This window comes from Drosophila bipectinata, chromosome XL (assembly GCF_030179905.1).
Source record: "Drosophila bipectinata strain 14024-0381.07 chromosome XL, DbipHiC1v2, whole genome shotgun sequence".
Lineage (NCBI taxonomy): Eukaryota > Metazoa > Arthropoda > Insecta > Diptera > Drosophilidae > Drosophila > Drosophila bipectinata.
The window spans coordinates 14,724,774-14,748,194 of record NC_091734.1 but is presented as its reverse complement, the minus strand read 5'-3'; the positions used below and the strand labels follow the sequence as shown (position 1 = coordinate 14,748,194).

At 40.9% G+C, this 23,421-nt stretch overlaps 2 protein-coding genes and 1 long non-coding RNA gene across 4 annotated transcripts in view; 2 read left to right on the top strand and 1 right to left on the bottom strand.

The window, feature by feature from the left end:
• LOC108127944 (chondroadherin) overlaps positions 1-23,214 on the bottom strand; it is a 41,817-nt gene extending 18,603 nt beyond the window's left edge. The window contains exons 1-5 of the mRNA XM_017245297.3: positions 23,100-23,214; positions 22,739-23,043; positions 22,575-22,680; positions 21,788-22,514; positions 886-1,486 (exon numbers count right to left, since the gene is read on the bottom strand). Coding sequence (XP_017100786.2) covers positions 886-1,008 — 123 coding nt within the window. The 5' untranslated portion in view covers positions 1,009-1,486; positions 21,788-22,514; positions 22,575-22,680; positions 22,739-23,043; positions 23,100-23,214. The remainder of the gene's footprint in view (positions 1-885; positions 1,487-21,787; positions 22,515-22,574; positions 22,681-22,738; positions 23,044-23,099) is intronic.
• Positions 3,909-4,632, top strand: LOC138926125 (uncharacterized). The gene is made up of 2 exons (XR_011442489.1): positions 3,909-4,337; positions 4,394-4,632. It is a non-coding gene; the product is annotated as an uncharacterized lncRNA (long non-coding RNA).
• LOC108127946 (uncharacterized) lies at positions 18,467-19,858 on the top strand. Of its 2 annotated transcripts, none has more exons than XM_070278132.1 (3): positions 18,467-18,584; positions 18,639-18,890; positions 19,193-19,858. In XM_070278132.1, the coding sequence occupies exons 2-3, from the start codon at positions 18,686-18,688 to the stop codon at positions 19,654-19,656; spliced, it is 669 nt and encodes a 222-aa protein (XP_070134233.1). In that variant the 5' UTR covers positions 18,467-18,584; positions 18,639-18,685; the 3' UTR covers positions 19,657-19,858. The 2 variants fall into 2 exon arrangements, with proteins under 2 accessions (XP_070134233.1, XP_043065969.1); XM_043210034.2 differs by having other exon boundaries at positions 18,499-18,584; positions 18,648-18,890.
• Positions 23,215-23,421: the final 207 nt, after the last annotated feature.

Sequence of the window (23,421 nt, the reverse complement as noted above, 5' to 3'; positions counted from 1 at the left end):
TTTTTTAAAAATAACGTACGCCCTGTGAATTTATTGCTGAAGCTTATTATTTCGTTCAATTCGTTTTAAGTTTTTGTATTTTTATCATAATTTCTATCTAGTATAGGGTTTGTAAGAGAACTTAGAATGAAGGGGCTGAATTATTTATTACTGTGTTTATGCGATGTTGAATTTACGTTTAAGTTTTACGATTTGAGCCGATTCGTGTGTGTATAAACGCCATTTCATGAATTCGCAACACACGATATGACTACGATTTCATCCTCAAAGCATGAATTGGTGGTATAAATCAGGTTGATCATAAAAGTTAAAATTCAATAAAATTTCCCCTTAGCAACTTTGGAAATTAATTTTCCGGTTCTTACGGTTCTGCTTGGTTTGTTTATATTATGTGAAAGTCGGACCTGACTGAAAAAACTAATTCTACACGGATGGCATCTCTCTTAAAATCAAATAACAAAATGATATGTGTCGCATAAAAAGGGGTTATTTCTATATCACGCTTTCAAGAATTTCAGTAAATAACTCATACTATATACAGCCACATATATTACTCATACGCCATGTTATCCTATCTCAAAAATATGCTATATTTTTTTTAAATAAATTTCGAGTCAACAGTTTTGTAAATTTTTTTTAAATTGAGTTCTTGGGGTTATTATTCGTTATTTTTATTCGTTATTCCTTAAGATTTAGTTCACCTAATAAAATATTTCATGTACTTTTTTTAATATTGACTGAGCTCTTGGAATGAATTTGATTTGATATCGAAACAAAGGGAATATCAGCCACTGTGCGGAGGAAGCTAGGAAGTGCCCCTCACCCCAGGCAGCGCTAACCCTAACCAGGACAAGCAGTACAACTATTGTAGATTGTTAAGCTTACTTGAGTCTGGGACAAGCAGATGCACTCGGGTGGGCATGATTTGGATGTTTCGGTTTGTTGCGAGTTCCACAGGCAGACGACGACGGAGAGCGCAATTATGAGCAGCAGCCAGGAATTGCACATTTCACGTTGTTGCTGACACGACAGTTTGGCGGCGTAATTGAGCTCGATTCTCTCTTGTTGTCCGGCTGCTGCTCCCCCGCTCTTTGGCTCCCTCTCTCAGTCGCTCTGGCCGCGCTGCTCCTCCGTCTGTCCTGGCGACTCTTCTGCTGATTTCTTCTTTTTGGGTTGTCTTCTTTGCTCTTCTTCCTCCTCTGCTGCGCTGCGATGCTCCGCTTTCTCCTCTTCTCCTGGCACTTTTCTTAGTTATTTATGTTTTTATATTGCGTTATTTCATTTGAACTTTCTTCCTCTTCAGACGCTGCTTTTGCTTCTTTTTCTTCTGGCGTTGCGACTTGTACGTTTTTATTTATTTTTTTCCTTTCTTCGTTCGTTCTTGCTTTCTCTTTTTGTATTATTATATATTCTTAAGCTTAATCATATTTATTTGCGCTTCTTCTACCGCCTCGGCTGCTGTGTGGAGGCGTGGCCATGCCGATAACTGCAAAGATAGACAGAGAAGGAGTGAGAGATTGTTAAAGAGTGTGAGGACACTAAAGGGGTGGGGGATTGTTAGAGATGGCAATTGTGAAGTTCGAGTTAGCAGAGAGCCCAAAGTGAAGCAATGCGACACTTAAAAGTTATGACTTACTCGAACTAAATGGAAATACAATACATGTCACACACAACTGTATATAGATATATGGCCAAAAGTTTAGAATGAGTACATAGGTAAAAGAATCTGAAATAGGTATACATAGTTATTTACCTATACATAGATTTCTACACTAAGCCTCCAAGGGATCTAAGACTAACTTCAATTGGTTCCATGTAGAAAGAGACGATGTTTAAATTTGAACAAATATAAGAACTTTCTTCAAAACACGAAATTTAGTTTGGAAACCTAGTATATGACTTCGTTTGTAACTAGTTTTTTTACCAAACAACTCTGTTAACTCTATTTTGTTGGGAATACACAATGGTCTTTTCTTGAAATCCACAGTTACGTAGCCCTGGATTTTTTTTAAAAGAGTCCAAGTAGCCTTTGCATTTTTTAGAACCACACCTTAGCACAAAAATCAACATATTTTCGTCAGTCGTCGCTCGGCATTCGCTCGACCATCAAGTTTCTTCTTTTCTTATTTATGTTTACTTTTTATTTTCATTTTTTGAAGAAAATAATTATTATTGGGCACTTCCTTTTTGTTAGAATCCCATAAATAAATTCTTCATGGTAATATGTGGCATCTGTAAATATTCGGAATATATATTTTTTTTTTAGTTAAATATTTTTTTTCCTGAAGTACCATGGTCCTTAAAGATGTGCCTTCAAAAATCTTTCCTTCAGTCTGCCGGCTTTTTTGTTATTATTTGCCATTTATTATAATTCATCATTAATATTCATCTTATTATACCCTTGCAGAGGGTATAATAATTTTGTCCAAAAGTGTGCAACGCAGTACAGGAGACATCTCCAACCCTATAAAGTATATATATTCTTGATCTGGATCTTCTCCTGAGTTGATATGAGCATGTCCGTCTGTCTGTCTGTCCGTTTCTACGCGAACTAGTCTCTCAGTTTTTAAGCTATCGTCTTGAAACTTTGCACACACCTCCTCCTTGCACAAAGTATTTAAGTCGGAACGGCCCGGATCGGCCGACTATATCCTATAGCTGCCATATAACTGAACGATCGAAAATGACCCAACTTAGTTTTTGAAGATAGAAAGCGGAAACTTAGTACAGATTCTATTTTTGGTCAGTTGATCCAACCTACCAGATTTCATCGGCCAACTATATCCGATGTTTCCCCCCCCCCCCCCCCCTGGGGGGGTGGAGGATACGACAAAACGGCGGTGTCCGTATTTCCCACCTCAGCTATCTGGTCACCCTATTCTTGTGGTTTCATGGAACAGTGTTTTAAACATTTAATGAAATGCATTTTGGTTCCATGTAGAGCTTGCTTCCTTGCTCATTATTTTTTAAATTTTTTAACTGATTTTATTTTAATATTAATTTCTTTATTTTAATTAAGCCTTTATTTCTTTTTTTTTTGGTTTGTATAAAAGTGGGTCTCTTGATGATTCCGACACAATGAAGACATCGACGGATGAGCTCTTAAGGTTTCATTTTGTTTAAAAGCTCTTGTTTTATTTATTTTTATAATCATTATTTCTCTTCGAATGACGAATTATAGTACCTCTTGGGGCTTCAATGAACATTGTTTAAAGCCTTTTTTAAAATGGCTTTTTTATTTATTTTGTTACTATGCTTATTTTTTGTATACCCTTTTTATAATTTTGGTCAAAAGTGTGCAACGCGGTTAATAAGAAATCTCTTACCCTAAAAAGTATATATATTCTTGATCAGGATCATCTCCTGAGCGGATATGAAGTTTTAAGGCTTTGGACTTAATACTTTGCACACACCCTTCTTTATTTTGGACTCAGTAAGTCGTGATGGCTGGGATTGGCCGACTATATCGTATAGCTGCCATATAACTGAACGATCGAACTTCACACAATGGAATTTAGTACAGATTCTATTTTTTGTCAGTTGATCCGACCTACCAAATTTTATTAGGATCGGCCGACTATATCCTATAGCTGTCATATAACTGAACGATCGGAAATGGTATTTGGTAGAAATATCAACTTTTGTATTTTTGAAGATAGAAGCTTAGTATTTTTTTTTTAGATTTTTTATTTTAATTAATTGGTTTTATAATGATGTAATCATAAGGATCGGCCAACTATATCCGATGTTTGCGATATATATCCGGTTTTAACTGCAAGGGTATATAAACTTTGGCTCCGCCCGAAGTTAGCTTTTCTTTCTTGTTTTTATTTTATTTTTGCTAAATATTTTCCTTTCAACTAATTTATACATATCTTATATTTTCAAATTTGTATAAATATTTTTCTTCCAAGTAGGCCTTAAACCCAAATGTCAATTGTAGCCCCAAACTGATTTCCCATTCCTAGTCATTAAACGTTTGGTCTCCGAACTGTGAGGTCGAATTTAAAATTAGGAGTCTGATATTTTTTGAAATTATAAATCGTACGAAATTCCCGTTTTTATTTTAGTATTTGTCAGTTCTACAATAATTTTTAAAATGGTGACATCAAAAGCGCTCATGGACAAGATGCGTCCAAACCAGACGCACAAGCGGCGTTCAGTATTTAGTTCTTTCAAGCGTGGTGGTACCGTAGTGACGAAACCCGTGGCAAAACCATTCAAAAGATTCATAAAGAACCAGACAGGGGGACAAATTTCATCAAGCGGGGAAAAGTGGGACGAAATTGAAGTTAATCCTGAATCATAAATGTCAGCGTAATGTCAGCGCCGCAACTGTAAGTTCCAGGGATCTATAGCCCTATAGTTTTATAATGTGGTTCTCCATCTTCAGTATGCCACGTCCGATTTGATGGCTGCAGAATCGCACAGAGGATCGAGCAGCTGGCCAGACGCAGATGTTACACCCAACGAGATGCAAATCATTCTACGCCATCGTTACAACAAGTGGCACAAATGACACTTACTTATGTGTTATCCAAGATAAATTCTGAGGATTTTAAAATGTATATTTCTGGATCTTCTGTATTTCAAAATTTGTTTTGAATTTGAATAAATTGTTCATGGCTCAGAGTCACTGAAATACAAGTGGTAGAGGTGGTGGTGGTTGTGGAAATGCAAAAATTGGTATTTAATCTGATTTAATCTGATTTTATATGCTAAAGCTGTTATATAACTGACTGATCAGAAATAGAGTTTGGTAAAAATACCAATTGGTATTTTTGAATATAGAACTTGAGACTTTTTTTTAAGATTTTCTTTTCCAAAAAATTGTGTTGTGATATTCTCATAAGAATCGGTCGGTTCTAACTGCAAGGGTATATCAACTTCGGCTCCGCAGGAAGTTAGCATCCTTTCTTGTTTCTTTTTTTTCTGATATTCTTATTTTATTTATTAATTTAATGTTTGGAGAATCATTTGGTTCTAACTGGGTTCTATAATCGTAGCTCAGGTTAAAGGCTATCGATTCATTGAGCGATTTATCATATTAAAATGTATTTTTTACGAATCTTTATGTTCTAATAACTCCTATAATATCGGATGACTATATCCTTTGACTGTACTCTCGCATAACTTCAGAAGTTGATAAGCTTTAGCTTAATTTAAATTTAACTTAGACTCTTTGTATTACTTTCATTAACATGTTTTTCTTTAATTTGTGAATAAGATTTTCATAATGAAACCTATTTAAGAAATAGTGTTTGAGTTACTAAAGATGGAAAATATATGATCTTAATGTTCTAAAATATGATAAAACATATATTTTCAGTTCCTGCTTGGCCATTAGCTAGTAGCTACGCTGTTTCCTATTTGTTGTGTGATTTGTATTCCCTGTAGTGGGCTTCACTGTGGGCCAAAGGTGGCATTTAATTTCGCTTGTCGCCTGGCTGGCCTGTGGCTGGCTGAGCCCCTTCCCCAAAGTCCTAGTGTCCTCGTGTCCTGGTCTTGTCCGCTCAAAGCCTTCGACATATGCAACATTTATGGTCGGATTAGAATCCGGCTGGCAAGGGAACCGAGGGGAGGACTGGGACGGGGAGTGGCCAGGAGGTGACAGGACAAGCCAGATGTGACAGCCAGGAGACAGAAGACTGCCAAGATGCAGATGCAGATGCTGAATTGTGAAAGATTTGAAGTTGGAGGGGGGCATCCGGGCGGCATCCGGGCTGGAAGCCTCGTCTCCAAATAGCAGCCTTGTTAATCATTTATAATAAATAATGCTCAGGTAGGAGTTAAGTTGCAGGAAAAGCAGGGAAGGCCAGGAGCAGCCAGGCCAGGCAGAGCGGAGGCGGCGGCAGCAGGATCCGAGGCAGCATCAGCACGGAAAGGATGAACAAAGCCAAAGCAATATAATAACTGAAATTACTCCAAAGAGAATTTTCAATGAGGCAATGTCGCTTGCACTTGCCACTGCCACTGGCACGGCAGGTGGGCGGGAGTGGGGGACGGTGCTAAACTTGGTGGCTTAAAAGGAGGCAGACGGGTGGTGTGCGGAATGGGACGTGGGGCGTGGCAAAGCTGCCGGTTGACACAGCTTGTTTGAAATGTTTAAATGCACAAATCAAATATGCAAGCAGTCCAAACTCCAAACTGGCCAGCACAGCACCTGATGTTAGAGAAGTTAACCCCTGTTCAGTATCCTGGTGACCCCCCTTAACCTCTCCCCTCCCCCCCTCTCTCCTCTCACTTCGATTCATGTCCAAATCCGTGCTGCAGCTTCGGCTTTTAATTGGACACTGAGGATGGCAAAAAGGAGCTGGCAGGATCTGGCAGGACAACTGAAGACTTGAGCCTGGCAGGACGAGGAGCAGAAGGAGGAGCATCAGCACAATAATAAATAAGCGCAGGCATAAATGCGTGACATTATAATTGGAAACCAACAAAGCCGGCCCAGCAGAGTGAGCCTGGCTAATGCAATTCACAGATGCATTTGTTTAACCTGGCATAAGCACAACTTGGCCCAGACCAGCTTCTCTTCTCAGCGAATTCCAAATTCCTATAGAGGTTCCTTTTTAAAGGCCAACAATAAGAAATTGTCAAATGAGTCCCTGCCAGTTTCAAACTATCAACTATTTAGAAAATATTTTAATATTTTTAGATAAAGACCTAAGATATAATATGAAAAATAAATAAATTTGAGATACATTATATTTAGTGATACTCCTACATTTGTTATTAACAAATTATTAATAATACCAATTTTCTAATAATACTTTTAGCGATGAGCCGGTAAAGGCAGTTCTGCTATGATAAGCTTTTAAAATTAATATTAATATGTTTGTTTTTTCAGCTTCTTTCTGTATTTATAGTTTGTTATACCCTTGCAGAGGGTATTATAATTTTGTCCAAAAGTGTGCAACGCAGTGAAGGAGACATCTCCGACCCTATAAAGTATATATATTCTTGATCAGGATCACCTCCTGAGTTGATATGAGCATGTCCGTCTGTCCGTCTGTCCGTCTGTCCGTCTGTCCGTCTGTCTGTCTGTCTGTCCGTTTCTACGCGAACTAGTCTCTCAGTTTTAAAGCTATCGACTTGAAACTTTGCACACACCCTTCTTTCCTTTGCACGCAGTATATAAGTTGGAACGACCGGGATCGGTCGACTATATCCTATAGCTGCCATATAACTGATTGATCGGAAATGGTATAACTTTGGTGTTTTTAAAGTTAGAAAGTTCTAATTTAACATGAGAGCTATTTTTGGCAAAACAATACGACGTGCCAAATTTCATAAGGATCGGCCGACTATATCCTATAGCTGTCATATAACTGAACGATCGGAAATGACCCAACTTTCGTGTTTTTGAAGATAGAATGCTGGAATTCCATACAGATTTTATTTTTGGTCAGTTGATCCAACCTACCAAATTTCATAAGGATCGGCCGACTATATCTTATAGCTGCCATATAACTGAACGATCAGAAATGGTATTTGGTGTTTAAAAATAAAAAAAAAAAATATTTGGTAAAAATAACAACTTTGTTTTTTTTGACGATAGAAGCTTGGGACTTTTTTTTAGATTTTGTAATTTAATTAATTGGTTTTATTATAATGTAATCATAAGGATCGGCCAACTAAATCCGATGTTTGCGATATATATCCGGTTTTAACTGCAAGGGTATATAAACGTCGGCTCCGCCCGAAGTTAGCTTTCCTTTCTTGTTTTTATCTCAAAATAACTATATTTTCCCTATATATTTATACCCTTGCAGAGGGTATTATAATTTTGGTCAAAAGTGTGCAACGCAGTGAAGGAGACATCTCCGACCCTATAAAGTATATATATTCTTGATCAGGATCACCTCCTGAGTTGATATGAGCATGTCCGTCTGTCCGTCTGTCCGTCTGTCCGTCTGTCTGTCCGTCTGTCTGTTTCTACGCGAACTAGTCTCTCAGTTTTAAAGCTGTCGTCTTGAAACTTTGCACACACCCTTCTTTCCTTTGCACGCAGTATATAAGTCGGAACGGCCCGGATCGGCCGACTATATCCTATAGCTGCCATATAACTGAACGATCGGAAATGACCCAACTTTCGTGTTTTTGAAGATAGAAAGCTGGAATTTAATACAGCTTTCTATTTTTTGTCAGTTAATCCAACCTACCGCATTTCATTAGGATCGGCCGACTATATCTCATAGCTGCCATATAACTGAACGATCGGAAATGGTATTTGGTAGAAATATCAACTTTCGTATTTTCGAAGATAGAAGTTTGGGACTTTTTTTAGATTTTGTATTGTAATAAATTGGATTATATATTCCTATTCAGATAAGGATCGGCCAACTATATCCGATGTTTGCGATATATATCCGGTTTTAACTGCAAGGGTATATAAACTTCGGCTCCGCCCGAAGTTAGCTTTCCTTTCTTGTTTTTTAAATAATTTAAATGATGAAATTAGTTTAATAATATGTAAGAATTAAGTTTCCTATTAAAACAAAGTAAGAGTTTAGACAAATTGAAAATGATTTTTTGAGGGATTGTGAAATAGAAGAGTACCGGCTATCATAGCTGTCTTGTTGCTTAATAGTTTATCCATAAAGGTTTGTTTTTATGTACGTTCTAAAATTAAAAACCAATAAATAAAGAAATTATTTTTTCTACAAGTGTCATAATTGTATTTAAATTCGTTTTAAAACCCTTAACACTTGCATTAAAAAACAGTGTAATGCGCTTATGGTCTGGGCCATGATTGTTTTCGTGAGGGTGCTGTTGGCCCAATTAAAAGTTTTGGACCATATTATTCCGAACGTACTCCTCGGCCCGGCAAGGTGAAACCGACTAAGCATAAAACAGAGCTGGCCAAACTAAAATATTTTGTAAAAATATAATTTAGAACGGAATTTGAGGTTCCAGCTCAACAATGTCCATACAAATAAAAATATATCTGTATATCTGAAATTTGTTGGGAGAAGCAAGGGATAGAGACGAGGAGGATGGCAGTTGTCAGTCGGATAAGAATTCGCGAATCGCTGTCTCGCTGGCTCTGTCCTGGATCCTGGTTCCTGGTTCCTGGATGCAGGATCTATTCCATAGCCGGCAATCGCATTACTTTGCGTTGCCTTCAACTCTAAAAGGATAAAAGCAAAATAACAAATGCCGGCACAAACTCAAATAATGCACAGACAATTGTGTAAGCAACAAACAAAACAACGGCACAGGCATGAGAAGGGGAGGACGAAAGAAGAAGGACGAAAATATCCTGGCAGGATTGCATTGGCTACATATGGTATGGTGTGCATGTGTCTATGCAGCTGTAAGAAGAATCAGGACAATGGTAAAAGGAATCGCAAATGTGGCAGAAGGAACCAACGAACTCAGCATGGGAGTCTGCAAAATGTGGCATCCACATCCTCATCCTGCGCCTCATCCACTCCAAACAGGAATCAAGGCCCGGGCAACACAATGCCTTTAAATAAACATGTGGAATATGTGGCCACCGGTGCCCCATTGCAGCATTCCAGGGGGCGATACCCCTTTCTGGCAACCTCTTCTCCGGCAACAAACAGCAGCCATTCGCAGCTAATCAATCAATTTTATTAAGCATTTTATTGAACCCTGGCCGGAAGAGGGTGTCCAGGACGAGGCAAGGATATCAGGGATCGTCACTGGCCCCAGACACGTCCGGCCACTCTGACTTATGGGGAATCCTTTAAGCTCTTATTAGGGCCAATTAAAAGGATGTGTTCTTCTGGCCAGCAAAAAGTCCAAGACACGAATAACTCAAACAAGAAACGAAAGTCAGAATGTGTGGAAACAAAAGAAATAGGAAAACTCAAGCAAATAAACAAGGATCTTGGTAGGAGACAGGACTTTTTAAAGCCAATTTGATTGAATAAGGATTTCAAATAGTATTTAAAGAATAGCATTTTATTGTTAATAGTATTTTATAGCTTGTATGGTATAGCTTTGGTGTAGCTTTAATGGTATTTTATATAAAAAGAAGAAATGGGCACACTTTAAGTGACTAGAGAAAGAGTCAAAAAGTACTGAAATAAACCGTGATAATAAAAATGAAATATTTCACATTTTAGAATCTTTAAATGGATTTATTTAATTTTTATTTAATATTTACATTGTAAAGAATTAATCCAAGTATTATTAATAGCACTTTTGGATTTAAAAAGGAATCTGCAAACTAAACTTGTTATTTGAATAATGAGCCTTAAAGTATATTCTTTAAAAAACTACTTATAAAAACCCTTTGAAATACAATTTGAAATTAAAATTGAAAATTAGAAAGAAGTAGAGAAAAGTGCCAATGACAAGTAATCGATTGATTTCAAAGGCTAGTTAGATTATAGAAAAGTGGTTCCACTTCACGTGCAGGTTTAAAAAATCTCGCAAAAAAGAGGAGAAAAATAGAAAATCAGCAAATTGATATCAAACAGAAACCAATCAATGCAGCTGGCCATGAATGAGCACACAAACATATGCAAATAAATTGGAAACCGAAGATGAAAACCAAAATCATAATATCAAAATAAATAAATAAAATTTCAATTTACACTTTCCTTATATTTTATAAATCCATCTGTTCGATGGATGTGCTGTACTGTGGCACAGTTTTTTGGCCTAGAAACTTGCGAGTACTTTTTGGTAACAAAACTCTCATAGGGTCAAAGGTCAAAGCAGGTCTTGGCCGAAAATATCCATAAGATGGACACAATGTGGTGTAATTGGCTTTTTATTTGTTTCAAATAAAATATATATTTAATTCTTTGATCCACAAGTGTGGCACAGGGGGAGCCTCGCTGGGCAGGATGGTAGACTGCGTGGGTCATAACTCACGGGGCAAGCACGCTGCGGCTGTGGCAGCTGCAACAAGATGGAGGAGAAAATAAATAGCAAATAAATAAAAACAAGTGGCGGAGGGCAAATAAAACAAACGTCTTTAACTGGATAAGTGATAAAAAGAAGGAGCCAGTAAATGGGATTATTTCCACACAGGAGACTGCTGCCTGCAACTGCTGCTCTTGTGGCATCTGCGACCGGAAACCACAAGGGGCGCACACTCACATTAGATATAGAAATATTGCTGTTGCTGCACCTCTTTAAAATCGTAATGTCCTGGCCAAAAAACAAAAAAAAGAAAGAAAAGGATACTTCATTAATGATCGACCAGGAAGGTTGGGAAAGGTGACACACACACACTCACACACACGCAGGACGAGCAGGACTCACTGGACACACGCCACACATGATTCCGACGCATCCTTTAATTTAATTGCAACTTTGGCCATTTGCCAGAGGCCAGTACAGGACCTGCTGGACAGGACTCGGGATGTCCTGCTAGCCTGTATCCTGGTGGTGTGCATTCCTTATCTTTTCGCCCAAATGCCTGTGCAGAATGTCACTAATCAAATTATGAAATGTTTGTTAACCAAGACCCGGACAATGAGCGAGCAATGACGATGGCCAGATTGATAAGAAGGCCAGAGGAGTCCTGCGGAGTCCTGGACGAGGGGTGGGTCCTATCCCGATCCACCTGGTCATCAATTGTCCAAACCCCTGGCCCCGATACCAAAACCACAATCGGCCACACAAATTGCATTGCTAGAAATACGCAGGACAACGATGCTTCCAGGACACCTTTATCAGGCGTCAGATATACGTATTAAGATATAAATATATATACATCCCGACATCGAGCAGATGCACATAAAATGGCCCAGACAGCCTTCGGGCCCATATGGCTCAGACGTGTCTGGGCCGAGAAGGGCCGACTACCAGGCGGTGGCCAAAATTTGTGGCTGTCAACGACACTGCCAAAGAGTCCTACTGAACTCCTACTGCCACAGAGTCCTGGCGGCTCCCTGCGACTCCTTAAGGCCTTTGTCTAAACGTCTTAGCCTGGCCCGAACCATGGCCGTATTCTCACGAAAGCCAAGTGCGTGACCTCCCCCTATTTTCTGGTCAAAAGCCGTCTGAGCCGAGGGTTAAGCTCGGTATGGAGATGCTTTTGGCCCGAAATTCAATCGAATTCTTGTTAATAAGTCAGAAAGATATAGATTCTTTTTGGGGCATACAGGAATGGTGTGCCTTATTGTGTGCTTTGTTTGGCTCTTTAAAGGGTTAGGATTGTGGTTTTCTAGAATTCAGTTTTCAGTTTACAAACTAGAATTGGGCTCAGTCTTTCAGTTTTAGTTTTGATTCCTATCAAGCCCTCAGAAAAGATTAACATCAGAAGGCAGTTTAGTTCCAAAGGATATTGCCAACCGATCCTTCCGGGAATTTCTTTACCAACTGAGTTCCTCATAAATGAAATTCTAAGGAAATCGGCAAGCTTCTATTCAAATCTACAGCTATGGGATATAGTCCCATCGATCCCAGCCGTTCTGACTTATGGTTTGGTTTTGGCAATAAATGGTTTTTGTTTTGGGGCTTAAATTTTTTTATTTTTTAAATAAAGAAGATCCTTTGATGCATAACGTACAGTTGCTTTATAAAAGAAAATAATATTTTTAAAATAACACTAAAAGACTCTAAAAACATTGATAATTTAGGAGGTGAGAGCCCGCGGTAATGCGGCTTAACCTCAATTGAAATAAATAATTAAAATTAATGAAAAGAGTTTTGTAAAGTAAAGGAGGACTAACAGCTGGACCTGGAGAGCCCAATGATTCTCCTAACATTAAGACAATACTCGTCAATAAAATAAGATAATGAGATAAAATATAGATCCTTCAAATAAGAAACCAGAGTAAAATACAAATAAAAAAGGACTAAGGTGGAACTGTTAATTAATGAAAATAAATAATTCAAATTAAATAAAATTACTTTGTAAAGTACAACGAATAAAATTTTCCCCTAGACCCCATTGATTCTCCTAACATTAATAAAATAACATAATAAAATAAAATAATTTGAAAAAGAGGAAGACACGGAGGAAGTGCCCAATAATAATTATTATCCATAAAATTAATTTTAATGAATAGCGAAGTATATGCTTCAAATATTTGTTTATTGATTTAAGCCTCTTGTACAAAATTATTAATCCTCCAAAAAGAAAGATTTCGAATCCTAAAAAGAGTCAGTTATAGAACTCCTTCTATAGCTCAGGAAAAGCTGAGCAGAGCACTGAAAAGAATTCCATCTCAAATGGAATACTTTAAACGATTTTTAAATCGAGACATTGGTATTAAAATATAGTTTTTTTAATTGTTTTTGGAGAACTTTCCCCAAATGTTTTAAATCGTAGTTAATTAATATTTGAGCCCTTCATATGAGGCTTTGTAGATTCTTTTAACTTATATTCCATCTATCTTAATAGGAATATCTTCAACGATTATAATATAGAACTTCTAATAATTACAAAAGCTTACAAAATATTTTTTTCCGGTACCCGTAGGCTAAGTCTTTCTCCTTAATGGATCTGGGATCAGGATAAGGGATAGAGCTATGTTATTTCACAATTTTACTCCATTTCTTAACATTCAATTATTGAATATGTATATATTTAAGCCCTCTACTAATAATAACCAGATCCTTAGCCATGGCTAATTGCCGGCCATGTGGAGGAGGATTTATGAACCGAAATTCCACAAACGAAAAGCCAATGACTTTGATCAATGCGTCCGTATACCTTACAGGACCCGCCGAAAAAAAAGCAGAGAAGGATAAAAAGGACTTTTCGGCATGCCATATTTTTTGTGCTGAAAGCGAAAAGGAGCTCCGCACATAAAGGGGGCGTGTGTGGGGGCGGAATTCGAGGATTCAAGGATGTGTGTGGGCGTGTTTATTGGTTTCTCCAACTACCAACTAACAGATCCACCAGCCACCCCCATTCACTGGCTGAGTTATTGGCCAAAGGTCAAAGGTTGCAACACATTTTGGCCAACAGAAAGGGGTCTTTCGGCCAAGAGCGCATAATTCAATCATTTAGTCAAATAATCAATCATTCGAGTGAATCATTAATTAATTCGCAACAACCATTTGGCTTCGACCGCAAAGAATGGCGGCGGCTTCTGGAGTGCCCTGGCCTGGCCTGAGTGTCGTCCTGGTCCTGAGTGGGGGCCGGGGCAGGTCCTTCTCCTCGGGGTCGTGTGTATTTCTAATTAACTGTTATTTAATACGATTTGCTTGATTTGGTGGGAAACAAAACTGTTTTTTGGGGACTGCCGGGAGGCTGAGGCTGGGCCATTCCCCAGGGTATAAGTTTATCGTCTCAGTCCCAAATGCGGTTATCCACACCACAGCCTGGCGCCGGTACCCAGTTCCCAGGACCCCTCGAAACACTGATTTAATTTGCCAAAAGTTCCCTGACGCCTTTCCCATCATTTGTTTGTTTGTTTGTTTGTCAGTCTGCCTGTCGTTGATAAATGTTTGTTGGGGCCGATGTTCGTTAATGATGACACTTCTTGTTGTCGGCCGAGTGGAGTCACTTGGTGATTTGTCAGTGATAAGCGGTGGAGTCCTTCGAGGTCGAGGTCCTTCGGCGTGACAGGTGAAGTTAGCCGGTCATTGGGTCCGGCTGACTGATTAAGTGATCCGATCCCCCAAAGTTTGTTCTACAGAGTGACACCACAATAAGTTGATGGCCCAACACATCAAGGACACGCAGCTGACAATGCAAAGGACCCAGAAACAGGGACCATGACGTTGGCAAAAACAACAAGGACTTTTGCTTAAACAAACAAAATAACAAAGTGATCGAATAAATTGGTCTCATAAGCGGCTATTCTATGATGGAACTTATGAGAACTTTCAAGAATTTTCACAAACAAGTTGACGAAATACACTCGTTGTGTGAGTTTCAGATTTAATTTATTTAATTATTCAATAAACTGATAATCAGTTCTATAATTGGAATTAAAGCCAATAATAACTAGAGAGACACCGCGATAATCTTATTATTTAGTTTAAATATTTAAAATAAACCAATGTGTCCAACACTTAGTAACCCAAACTGTAGACACCCAGACTATCTCGACGCCCAAGTCTATTGTTTTTCCTGGAAAAGGCTATTTGTCAGCTTTACGGTGTCCCCTTTTTTTGGGGCATGTTTGCAAAGCAAGTCCTGAAAACAAACATTGGCCCTGGAATCGGGATTCATCCGGAGGTCGTTGCTTGTTTAGAAGGAAACTAATCCACCCCGGAGATAACAAAACAGGGTAGCTGGCTCACCTAGTCCTGGAAAACAGGTTATAAAAACATGTGTAACTAGACGACTTACAAGGATTAGGCACTCCAGTGACACTTAATGCCGCCACGTCGACGACAACGACGACGACGACGATGGCAACTGCGAAAAGGACGCACGACCCAGGACGAAGGACGAAGGATGTGGAGGGCAAATGTCAGCAACTAACACAGACAAACGCAATTAGCTTTTAGCCATCATAACATTATGAACGGCAAGCGACAGGCAACGAAGGATATCAAGGAAGACTAAGGAGACGGCGACGAGTGCGAGTACGGCTGCGATGATGATGACGAAGAGGATGACGATGCCGTCTGAATGCTAACTGCTAATGACAAGGACCAGGGGCCAAGGACGACGGCGGAGGCGGAAGGCGGCAGGCAACTGAAACTGAAACTGAAACTAAGGCTCCTTTCGTAAAGGAGCTGCGGTCTGGGATGAATGCCGGATGCCAGAGAGAGACCCAGAGCCGGTCGCATTATGTTGATGCGCACCCAGGATGGCACGCGGCTGCCAACAATGCTGTTAACTTGTGTCGAGATTAAAATAAGGACACTCTCAGTCGCCCACCCCCCTACCCTCCCTATGACGTGGACGCGGACGTGGCCGTGGTGGCCCGGCCGAAAGTCACAGTCGTCCTGGCAGAAAGTTTCACTCGCATGAGTTGCGAGCTGAAGCTTTTGTTTATTACGGCAATGGGAATGGAAACTAGTCGGGCAGTGGGAGGCGCTGGATGATGGAGTTGGCTCTGGTTAAGGCCAAAAAGTGTCCTCTGACTGTCAAACAGAGACAGGGACAAAGCTGAGGAGGGAGTGGTGGCCTCCTCATCATCCAGTTGGCTTCTAAAAATTACTGCGTAAATGATGATATGAGATTTAGAACATTTCTGCGGCATCATTCGACGGAAGCGGATACACGAGTATGGCTCGAGTGCGGGGCAGGTTGGGGCTGGTCCGGGTCTGGGTCTGGGTCTGGGTCTGGGCTCGGGTTCGGATTCGGTTTCGGGTACGGGTCGGTGTAGTGGCTGATGTTGTCGCCGCTTCCACCGGAAGGAAGTTATTTAACACATCCCCACACATACACGAGCGCGGAAGAGGGGGATTATGTAGCACGATAATCATATTACGATTACGTCGCGTAAAATTTGCCCCACTGTCGGTTGAGGGACTGAGTGACTGAATGACTGAATGACTGACTGCCCGACTGAGTAAGTGAGGGAGTGTATGAGCGAGGTTTAAGTGGAAGCTACCCAGTGGGAGGGTTACTTTTCGCCCGCCCGTAACACACAGCATCAAATAATTATGTACGTGGCCCCCAGACCAGACCAGACAGAAAGGCAAAGGTGTAACAAGGGCAAGCATGCTTTCCCAAAAAATTGTAAAACAGTGTAGAGTCGGAGAACCCACCCACCGACACATAACATAATTGTTTAATTTTATTTCATTGACTGTCGGGTGGAGCGTCGCTCTCAGTTTGTCACGGTCGCCATGTACCGTCTTTATCCTTTATCCGAGCCAGTATCCCTCTCCGCCAGAGGGAGGAGTGCACAAACGAGATGCGGATCGCTTAGCATTAATGTCTTTCATTTATTGTCATTGTTGTTAATGTTTTTTGTGCTGTGCGTGAGAAAAAAGCATTTGCATTTAAACGCCGTTGGAAGGAGGCAGAGCGACGTTGGGGTAGAGCGAATCGCGAATGGCGAATGGAAGGGGTGTGACCGAAGCAGAGATTTTGCTTGGATGATTTTTATTGCTCGTTTGTAGTAAATTTGGTGTGTAATTAGAGAGAAAAGGGTTATTATGTTCGTTAACGCAGCGGGCAATGAGCTGACTGCGATGATGGTGGCCTTAAACTGAAGATATAGCTATGGACTGGCTCTAAACTGGCTATGGTGACACAATGCTGAAACACCAAAGATCTACCCACAAAGCGACTGCTTCTGACGACCGGAAGGCCTCGGACTGGACAGACTGGACAGACTGCAAAAAAATAGGAGAAACAGATACAAACTGCACCGAAACCAAAACAGGCTAAACGCCAGGGCAAAGCGAAATGAAATTGTGGTTCACCAAAGTGGTCCTCGCCTGGTCCTAGTCCTACTTCTGTCCTGGCTCCCGCTCCTGCTCCTGGTCGAGCTCCCGGGTCAAAGGAATGGCAGTGGAAGTGAAAATGCAAAACGGGAGCGATAGAAAGCGAAGGGCAAACTGGCTTGGATGCAAATGGCAACGGGTGAAAGTTAAGGTCCAAAAAAGTGCTCCTTAGTTGGGAGGGGAATATTAATTTAGTGGCTGGAAAAGCACAAATTGGAGACACCATAATTTATATATAACGATTTTCTAATTGGAGAGGGAAATTATTTATTTGCCATACCAATTTCAAAGGGAAAACGACAAAATTGTAAAAATTGTTATTCGTGGACACCCCTGCTGGAAATATTTTGAAAAAATCATTAATACTTTTTTAATACTTTAAGTTTTATTTATAATATTTAGACATTAAATTAATATTTTAATTAAATTGCATCACTCAATGTTAATGTTATATACAAATTTTCTAAAACTAAAAAATATTCACCAAAGACCAAGCCAAACCTTAAGCCAAAATGAACATTAATTTGTAACCCCTTTATTTTTGGGGTCACCCATTGTAATGGCCTTTATACTTTTGAAGTACTCTCTCCGGGTCACCATTTAAAGTGCTTTATTGGGTATGTGAAAGTCGTATAACCCATAAAAGGTGAGGCTCTAAAGGAGGCAAGGGGCGTGTCGACTGGCCCAGATGAGAGTGATACAATGATAACGATGCTAGTCCGGAGTCCAGAGTGCGGAGCCCAGAGCCCAGAGTCCGGACTTTGGACCCCCGGAATGGGGACCGTGGCTCGTTTTTATTTGTTGCATTTCTGGCTCGACCAAGGAAATAAAATTTCAAATGTAACTTTGCTGCGGTAGCCAGTTCATGTTGCCTCGTATATGGGGAATATACATACATATACGTAAGTGTGTGCTATGTGTGTGTGTGTGGCATGAGGACCAAAGGCAGTTTGGCCTGCGGCCTGTGACGAGTCTGCAGTGTGCCGGACTGGCTCCAACTTCAATGGCAACTCTTGAACTTGCCGGAGAAGTGCGATTGCGATTGCGACTCCATCTTGGCGTTGTCTTGAGGACCTCTGCCTTTTGGGTGGCATTGCAGTTGGCATAAAATTTAATTCGCTCCTCCCCGAGGACATTACGTGCTACTGCCTCAACGCAGCACACCTAAAACAGAAACCCTAACGCCAGCCCGGAGCCAATCTCAGTGGCCTGAGCGAAGCACTTCAAACACGCATCGAAACAAATTCAGGGTCCCGGAACGGTCACATTCAGTTTGTTGAGTGACAGGCAGAGTGAGAAAAAAAAAAAACTATAGTAATCCTAAAAAAAATATATAAAATATCTAGCACATTCAGGTGAGTCAATCGAAAAGAATCAGGAGCTACAGAAGAAGATGGCTGGCGATGCACCCAATTCGAAGCGAGATGGAGCCAGGTCCTTCCAGCTCGTCGTAGTGGAGATTGGAAACGATCAGGATATCGAGGTGGGTGTGGATGCCGCATTGGTGGACAACAATGCAACATCCGCCGGAGGCGTCGGCGGTGGCAGCAGCAGTGAGCCGAGCACTTCCAGTGACACGGATAGCGATTGCAACGAAGGTAACGATTAATATGCGACTTACATGACAGTTTCGGGGAAAAGTTTCCGCTTCTAATTAGTGGGGACTTGTAATGTCGAATGCCTGGAATTTCGTAAATTTGCGGTTTGGGTTTGAGGTTTTAGGTTTTGACACGAGAAGGATTTCTAAGAAAGTGTCTAAAACAAGAGCATCCTCATACGCAACCTCAGCATTCGTAGAATATAGTATTTCCCTTGAACCAACTATTGAATTAAAATTAATTAGTGTTGTCGAATTTATTTAATTAAAACCTTTTTTAACGAAAACTTCTATAATCCATAGTTGAAAGCAACTCCGACACTGATGCTAATGCTAATGCCATGGTGAATTCTGGCGACGAGAACTGCTGCGAGTTCGGGCCGCATAGCCTTAAGTACAGTCTCCTGGACGGAGACTCCGACATCGAGCTGGACGACGTGGAGCTGTTCTGCGAGGAAACCATTGCCCTACTGGCCCACGAAATCCTCTGCTGCGAAGGGGAAAGCGATTCGGAATCGGAGTCGGAATCGGGGTCAGAGAGCAACTACTTGGACCTGGGGTCGATGCAGGGGGAGCAGGTCCTCCAGAATCAGGGAATGCTCGATGGTAACCTGGAGTATGGACTGCAGAATCCGTACCAGCTGATGCTTAGCGAGGAGGACGAGGATGACGACGCTAAGGACAACGAAAACGAGGGCCAGAGCTCCCTTGACAATTCCATGACTAGCCAGACTAGCCAGACTCTTTCCGGATCAGAATCCGAATAGCGAAGAAAAGTCAAAGGCCAATAAGGAAAACAATTTCGATTAAGAAAGCCCTATAAAATGAAAATGTAAACATGTTTTAATAATTCCATGGCTATGGAATAGTAAATGCAATTATCTAAAGGTGCTTGTTCTTATTCTATAGTCAAGAAGTCTACTTATAGGTTTTCAATTAATTAAACTCGAACTTGTAGTTTCCAATTTAGATATGTTTTTCATTTGTTTTTTTAAACTCGGGAATTGTTTGTAGAAATTATGTTATTTATTTGCTTTTTATATCCGGTACTTATTTATTATGCGAGTTATAATGAATATGTATATGTACGTCCGTCTGTCTTTATCGCCACGAGGATCATAATTAATCATTTGTGCCCCTCCTTGATCTTCTTAATTTTCTTTTTCAAAGGCCCATTTATATATACATACAAAGTCAGAGATATCGCTAGATTTTTGGATAAGTTATTCGGTTTTTCAGCAACTTGTTCCATAGCTGCAAAAAGTATGCCTAAAATTGTATTTTGAGGACTCTCTGAAAAAGAACGGGAGTGAAGTGAGGCAGCGTACCGGTACAGTCGAGAAACTGGGCTCTAGTCGTCCCTACTTTTTCCTCATTTGGTTTAATTTGGAAACGATTACATTGATGATTTATTAAATGATTGCAATTTATAATATTTTTATATCCGTTACTTGGTTTTCTCAGAAGTTGAACGGTTATTAAATCCTTTCATAAATGGGAATCTGTATGATCCTCAACTAATTTTTTGAAATATATTGAAAAGTATTAAATTTTAAAAGTAAATTGATAAATGTTTGATTAGTTGTTGAATTCAATTCGCATATTCTTTTAAAAATTCCTATAGAAATTCCACATAAATTATAGAAACTTCAGAAATGAAATCCGTTTTTCTTAGAAATTGTAAATTCCTGTGAAATCTCATATTAATATTAATAGTTAGAGGGTTTTTGAGGAAAAGCCCTGTTTCCCCGTCGCCCTCTAATTACAGGACACACAACATCCTGCCGAGAATTCAAACAAAAGAAAGGATATCGGATGTCGGTCGTGGAGGCACAAAGGATGCTGCGGAGAGTCTTGTTTATGTTTTTCGCAGCCACTCCTCCCGAAGCCTCTGCCAACATTGGAAACTAATTCGATTTGGGCCAAATCTCCTCCAGACTGGCACATTGCTTTGTCCCACTCACCTGTTCGCACCCAGAGTGGCTGCCAGTGGTGGCGAGGCGAGGCTGGCAGGAGGGTTGCCCAGGACACCTGGGGGAGATGATGGGATGCAGCCTTACTCCTCCCACTGAGGCAGCCACTACAAAATAGGTGGCTGACAGGCGACGGCAACAGGCAAAGGGACGAGCTGGCATTTAGTATTTAATATTTTGCCTCTCGGATGTTTTTGCGAGAGAGAGTCTTTAATTGCGAAACTGGCAATTGCAGCCAACTACTCGGCTAAAATAAAAAAACCACCCAAACAAACAAACAAACACACACACACACACACAAAGACTCACACAGGCAGGACTAAAAAGGATATATATTTTTAAAATGGCAGAGAAAGCAATGCGAGCAACATTTGAGGGGAAAGTGAATGCAAAATGCAACTGAATCGGATGATGAGGATACAGAAACTGATGATGATTGCGATGCCTTTTTGCTCTCCTGCCAGCCTCTCCCAGGGTCCTGCTCGCCATCCTTTACCGTTACCCTCGCGTCCCGTCTCTGGCCTGCACTTATCGTAATCGGCGCTTCGGTGTTGGCTTTCAAATTGCCCGCGACCGCGTCAAAGCGACCACAAAACTAGCTAAACGGACAACCGTTGACCGCAGGTCAGCCCGGCTCGGCCATGTCCGTTATAACGGTACTAACCGGTAGCCAGGGCTTTACAGTTGGTTTCCATGTTTGAGTTGAGAGTTAAGAGCTTGAGTTGGGTTTGGGTTTGGGCTGGTAGGGTTAGGGTTTCGGGTTTTTTAGGTTTTCGGGTCTGGTTATGGTTTAGTACGATTTAGTTTGGTTTTTCCTTATTTTTTTTTGTTTTTTGGTTTCACTAAATTTCAAAGCAATTGCAACTTGCAACTGTTGCAACTAGCTGGTGCAACATCAGCTACAAAATATCCAAAAATCACTCACCTCACCTCACCTCTCACACACACACGTGATACCGCATAAAGGACCAGGAACACAACAACAAAAACAAACACAAAAACCAGCAACAGTTATAAGCCAAAAAAAAAAAAAACCGGTGGGCTCTTAACGCTCTTTTTTTTTTTTTTATTTAAAATTTTTGTTTCTCTTGACGATCGGCCCGAAACGTACCAGCGCGAACTCTGAACTCTAAACTCTGGCGAGGCTTGTCGAGATTTGTCGAGAGATTTGCTTGCCACGCACACGTGTCGTCCGCATCCGTGCTCGCATCCGCATTCGCATCCGGTACCCGGTTCTGATGTCAACAAGCTACCACACGCAACTAATTCAAAAAATCCAGCGAACGGATTACGGCCAACGTCGGCATCGGCATCGACGTCGGCGCTGGCGTTGGCGCTGGCGTTGGCGCTGGCTTTGGAGCCGGGCATTTGGCGCTGGAGCTGGCCGCCAATAGTGGAGCTCGGCCGGGCCCGAAGCCGCCCGCGAAGCCCAGCCGAGGCGCCCACGAGCCCGGCTCGCTTCTGGCTCGTGTGGAGGTCGTGCTCGGCTCCGCAGGTTCGGGCGTAAAGGAGCCACAGTCGTTGGGCGCCAGTCGACATGTTCGCATGTGGCGCCCGGACTTGGGACCGGACCTCTCCTCGCCCCTGGCGCTGGCACTGGCGCTCCTCTGTCGTCCTTTTTTTGGCCAGGGGCGGAAAGGATTGTGTGGCCCCTGTGTGTATTAACGTGTTGTGCGTATTATTTAAAAAGCAGCTTAACCTGCTTTTGTGACCTTTTCCCTTTTGGCCAACACGTGGCCAGTGCACAGCTCCGCCACAGCCTCTCATTCCTCCGCTAGCCCCGCATGTGTGTGCGGGGCCCTCCTTCCTTGTTTGTCCCTGTGTGTGAGTGTGTGTTGATAAATGAGTTTTTATTTTGATTTTATTCACTATTTACCTTGTTTTTGCATATTCATTGAAAGGACCTGCTCCTCCCCGTCCCATCGTCCCATTTCGGCTCTGATTCCGATTTCGAGTCCTGCCTGCGATCCTTGTGCCTGCCAGTGGGCTGCCTGCAAATCCTCACTGTCGCCCTTTGGCCGAAATGTTTTTCAATTTATTACCAATCAGTGGCATTAACAGTCGGGCTAGGGCAATGTGGCCACTGGCCATCTCTCCCAGCCCGGCACGCCACTGAAGCGGTGATCGTTCAGAGTGCTATTAACCCAATATTGGGCCAATAGGAATGGGCTATAGAAATGGCTTTAATTTACTTTATTCGTCCGAAAGTTTTATCAATTTTTTTAATATTAACTTACTTCCTGTAGGTAGTGGAAGAATCATTTGGCCTCCCCGATGTTTGAAATCTTATTTCAGGGGATCTTTTAATGGCACTTTTTTTAAATAAGAATAATTAATTTTTAATTAATTAATTTTGGCTTTAAAAGAAAGTGATCGATAGTTTTCGATTGGTTCATTTGCAGAGAAGCGATAAGTATCGTTATATTTTAAAAGTGTTGGAAAATGTCCGCGAATGTTTGAGTATTTTGAATTATTTAGGGATAATGGTATTTCTTTATCCGTTTCATTTGTTTTTTTAATGAACGAACCATTTAATTAACTTTATTTTGCGGCCAAAAT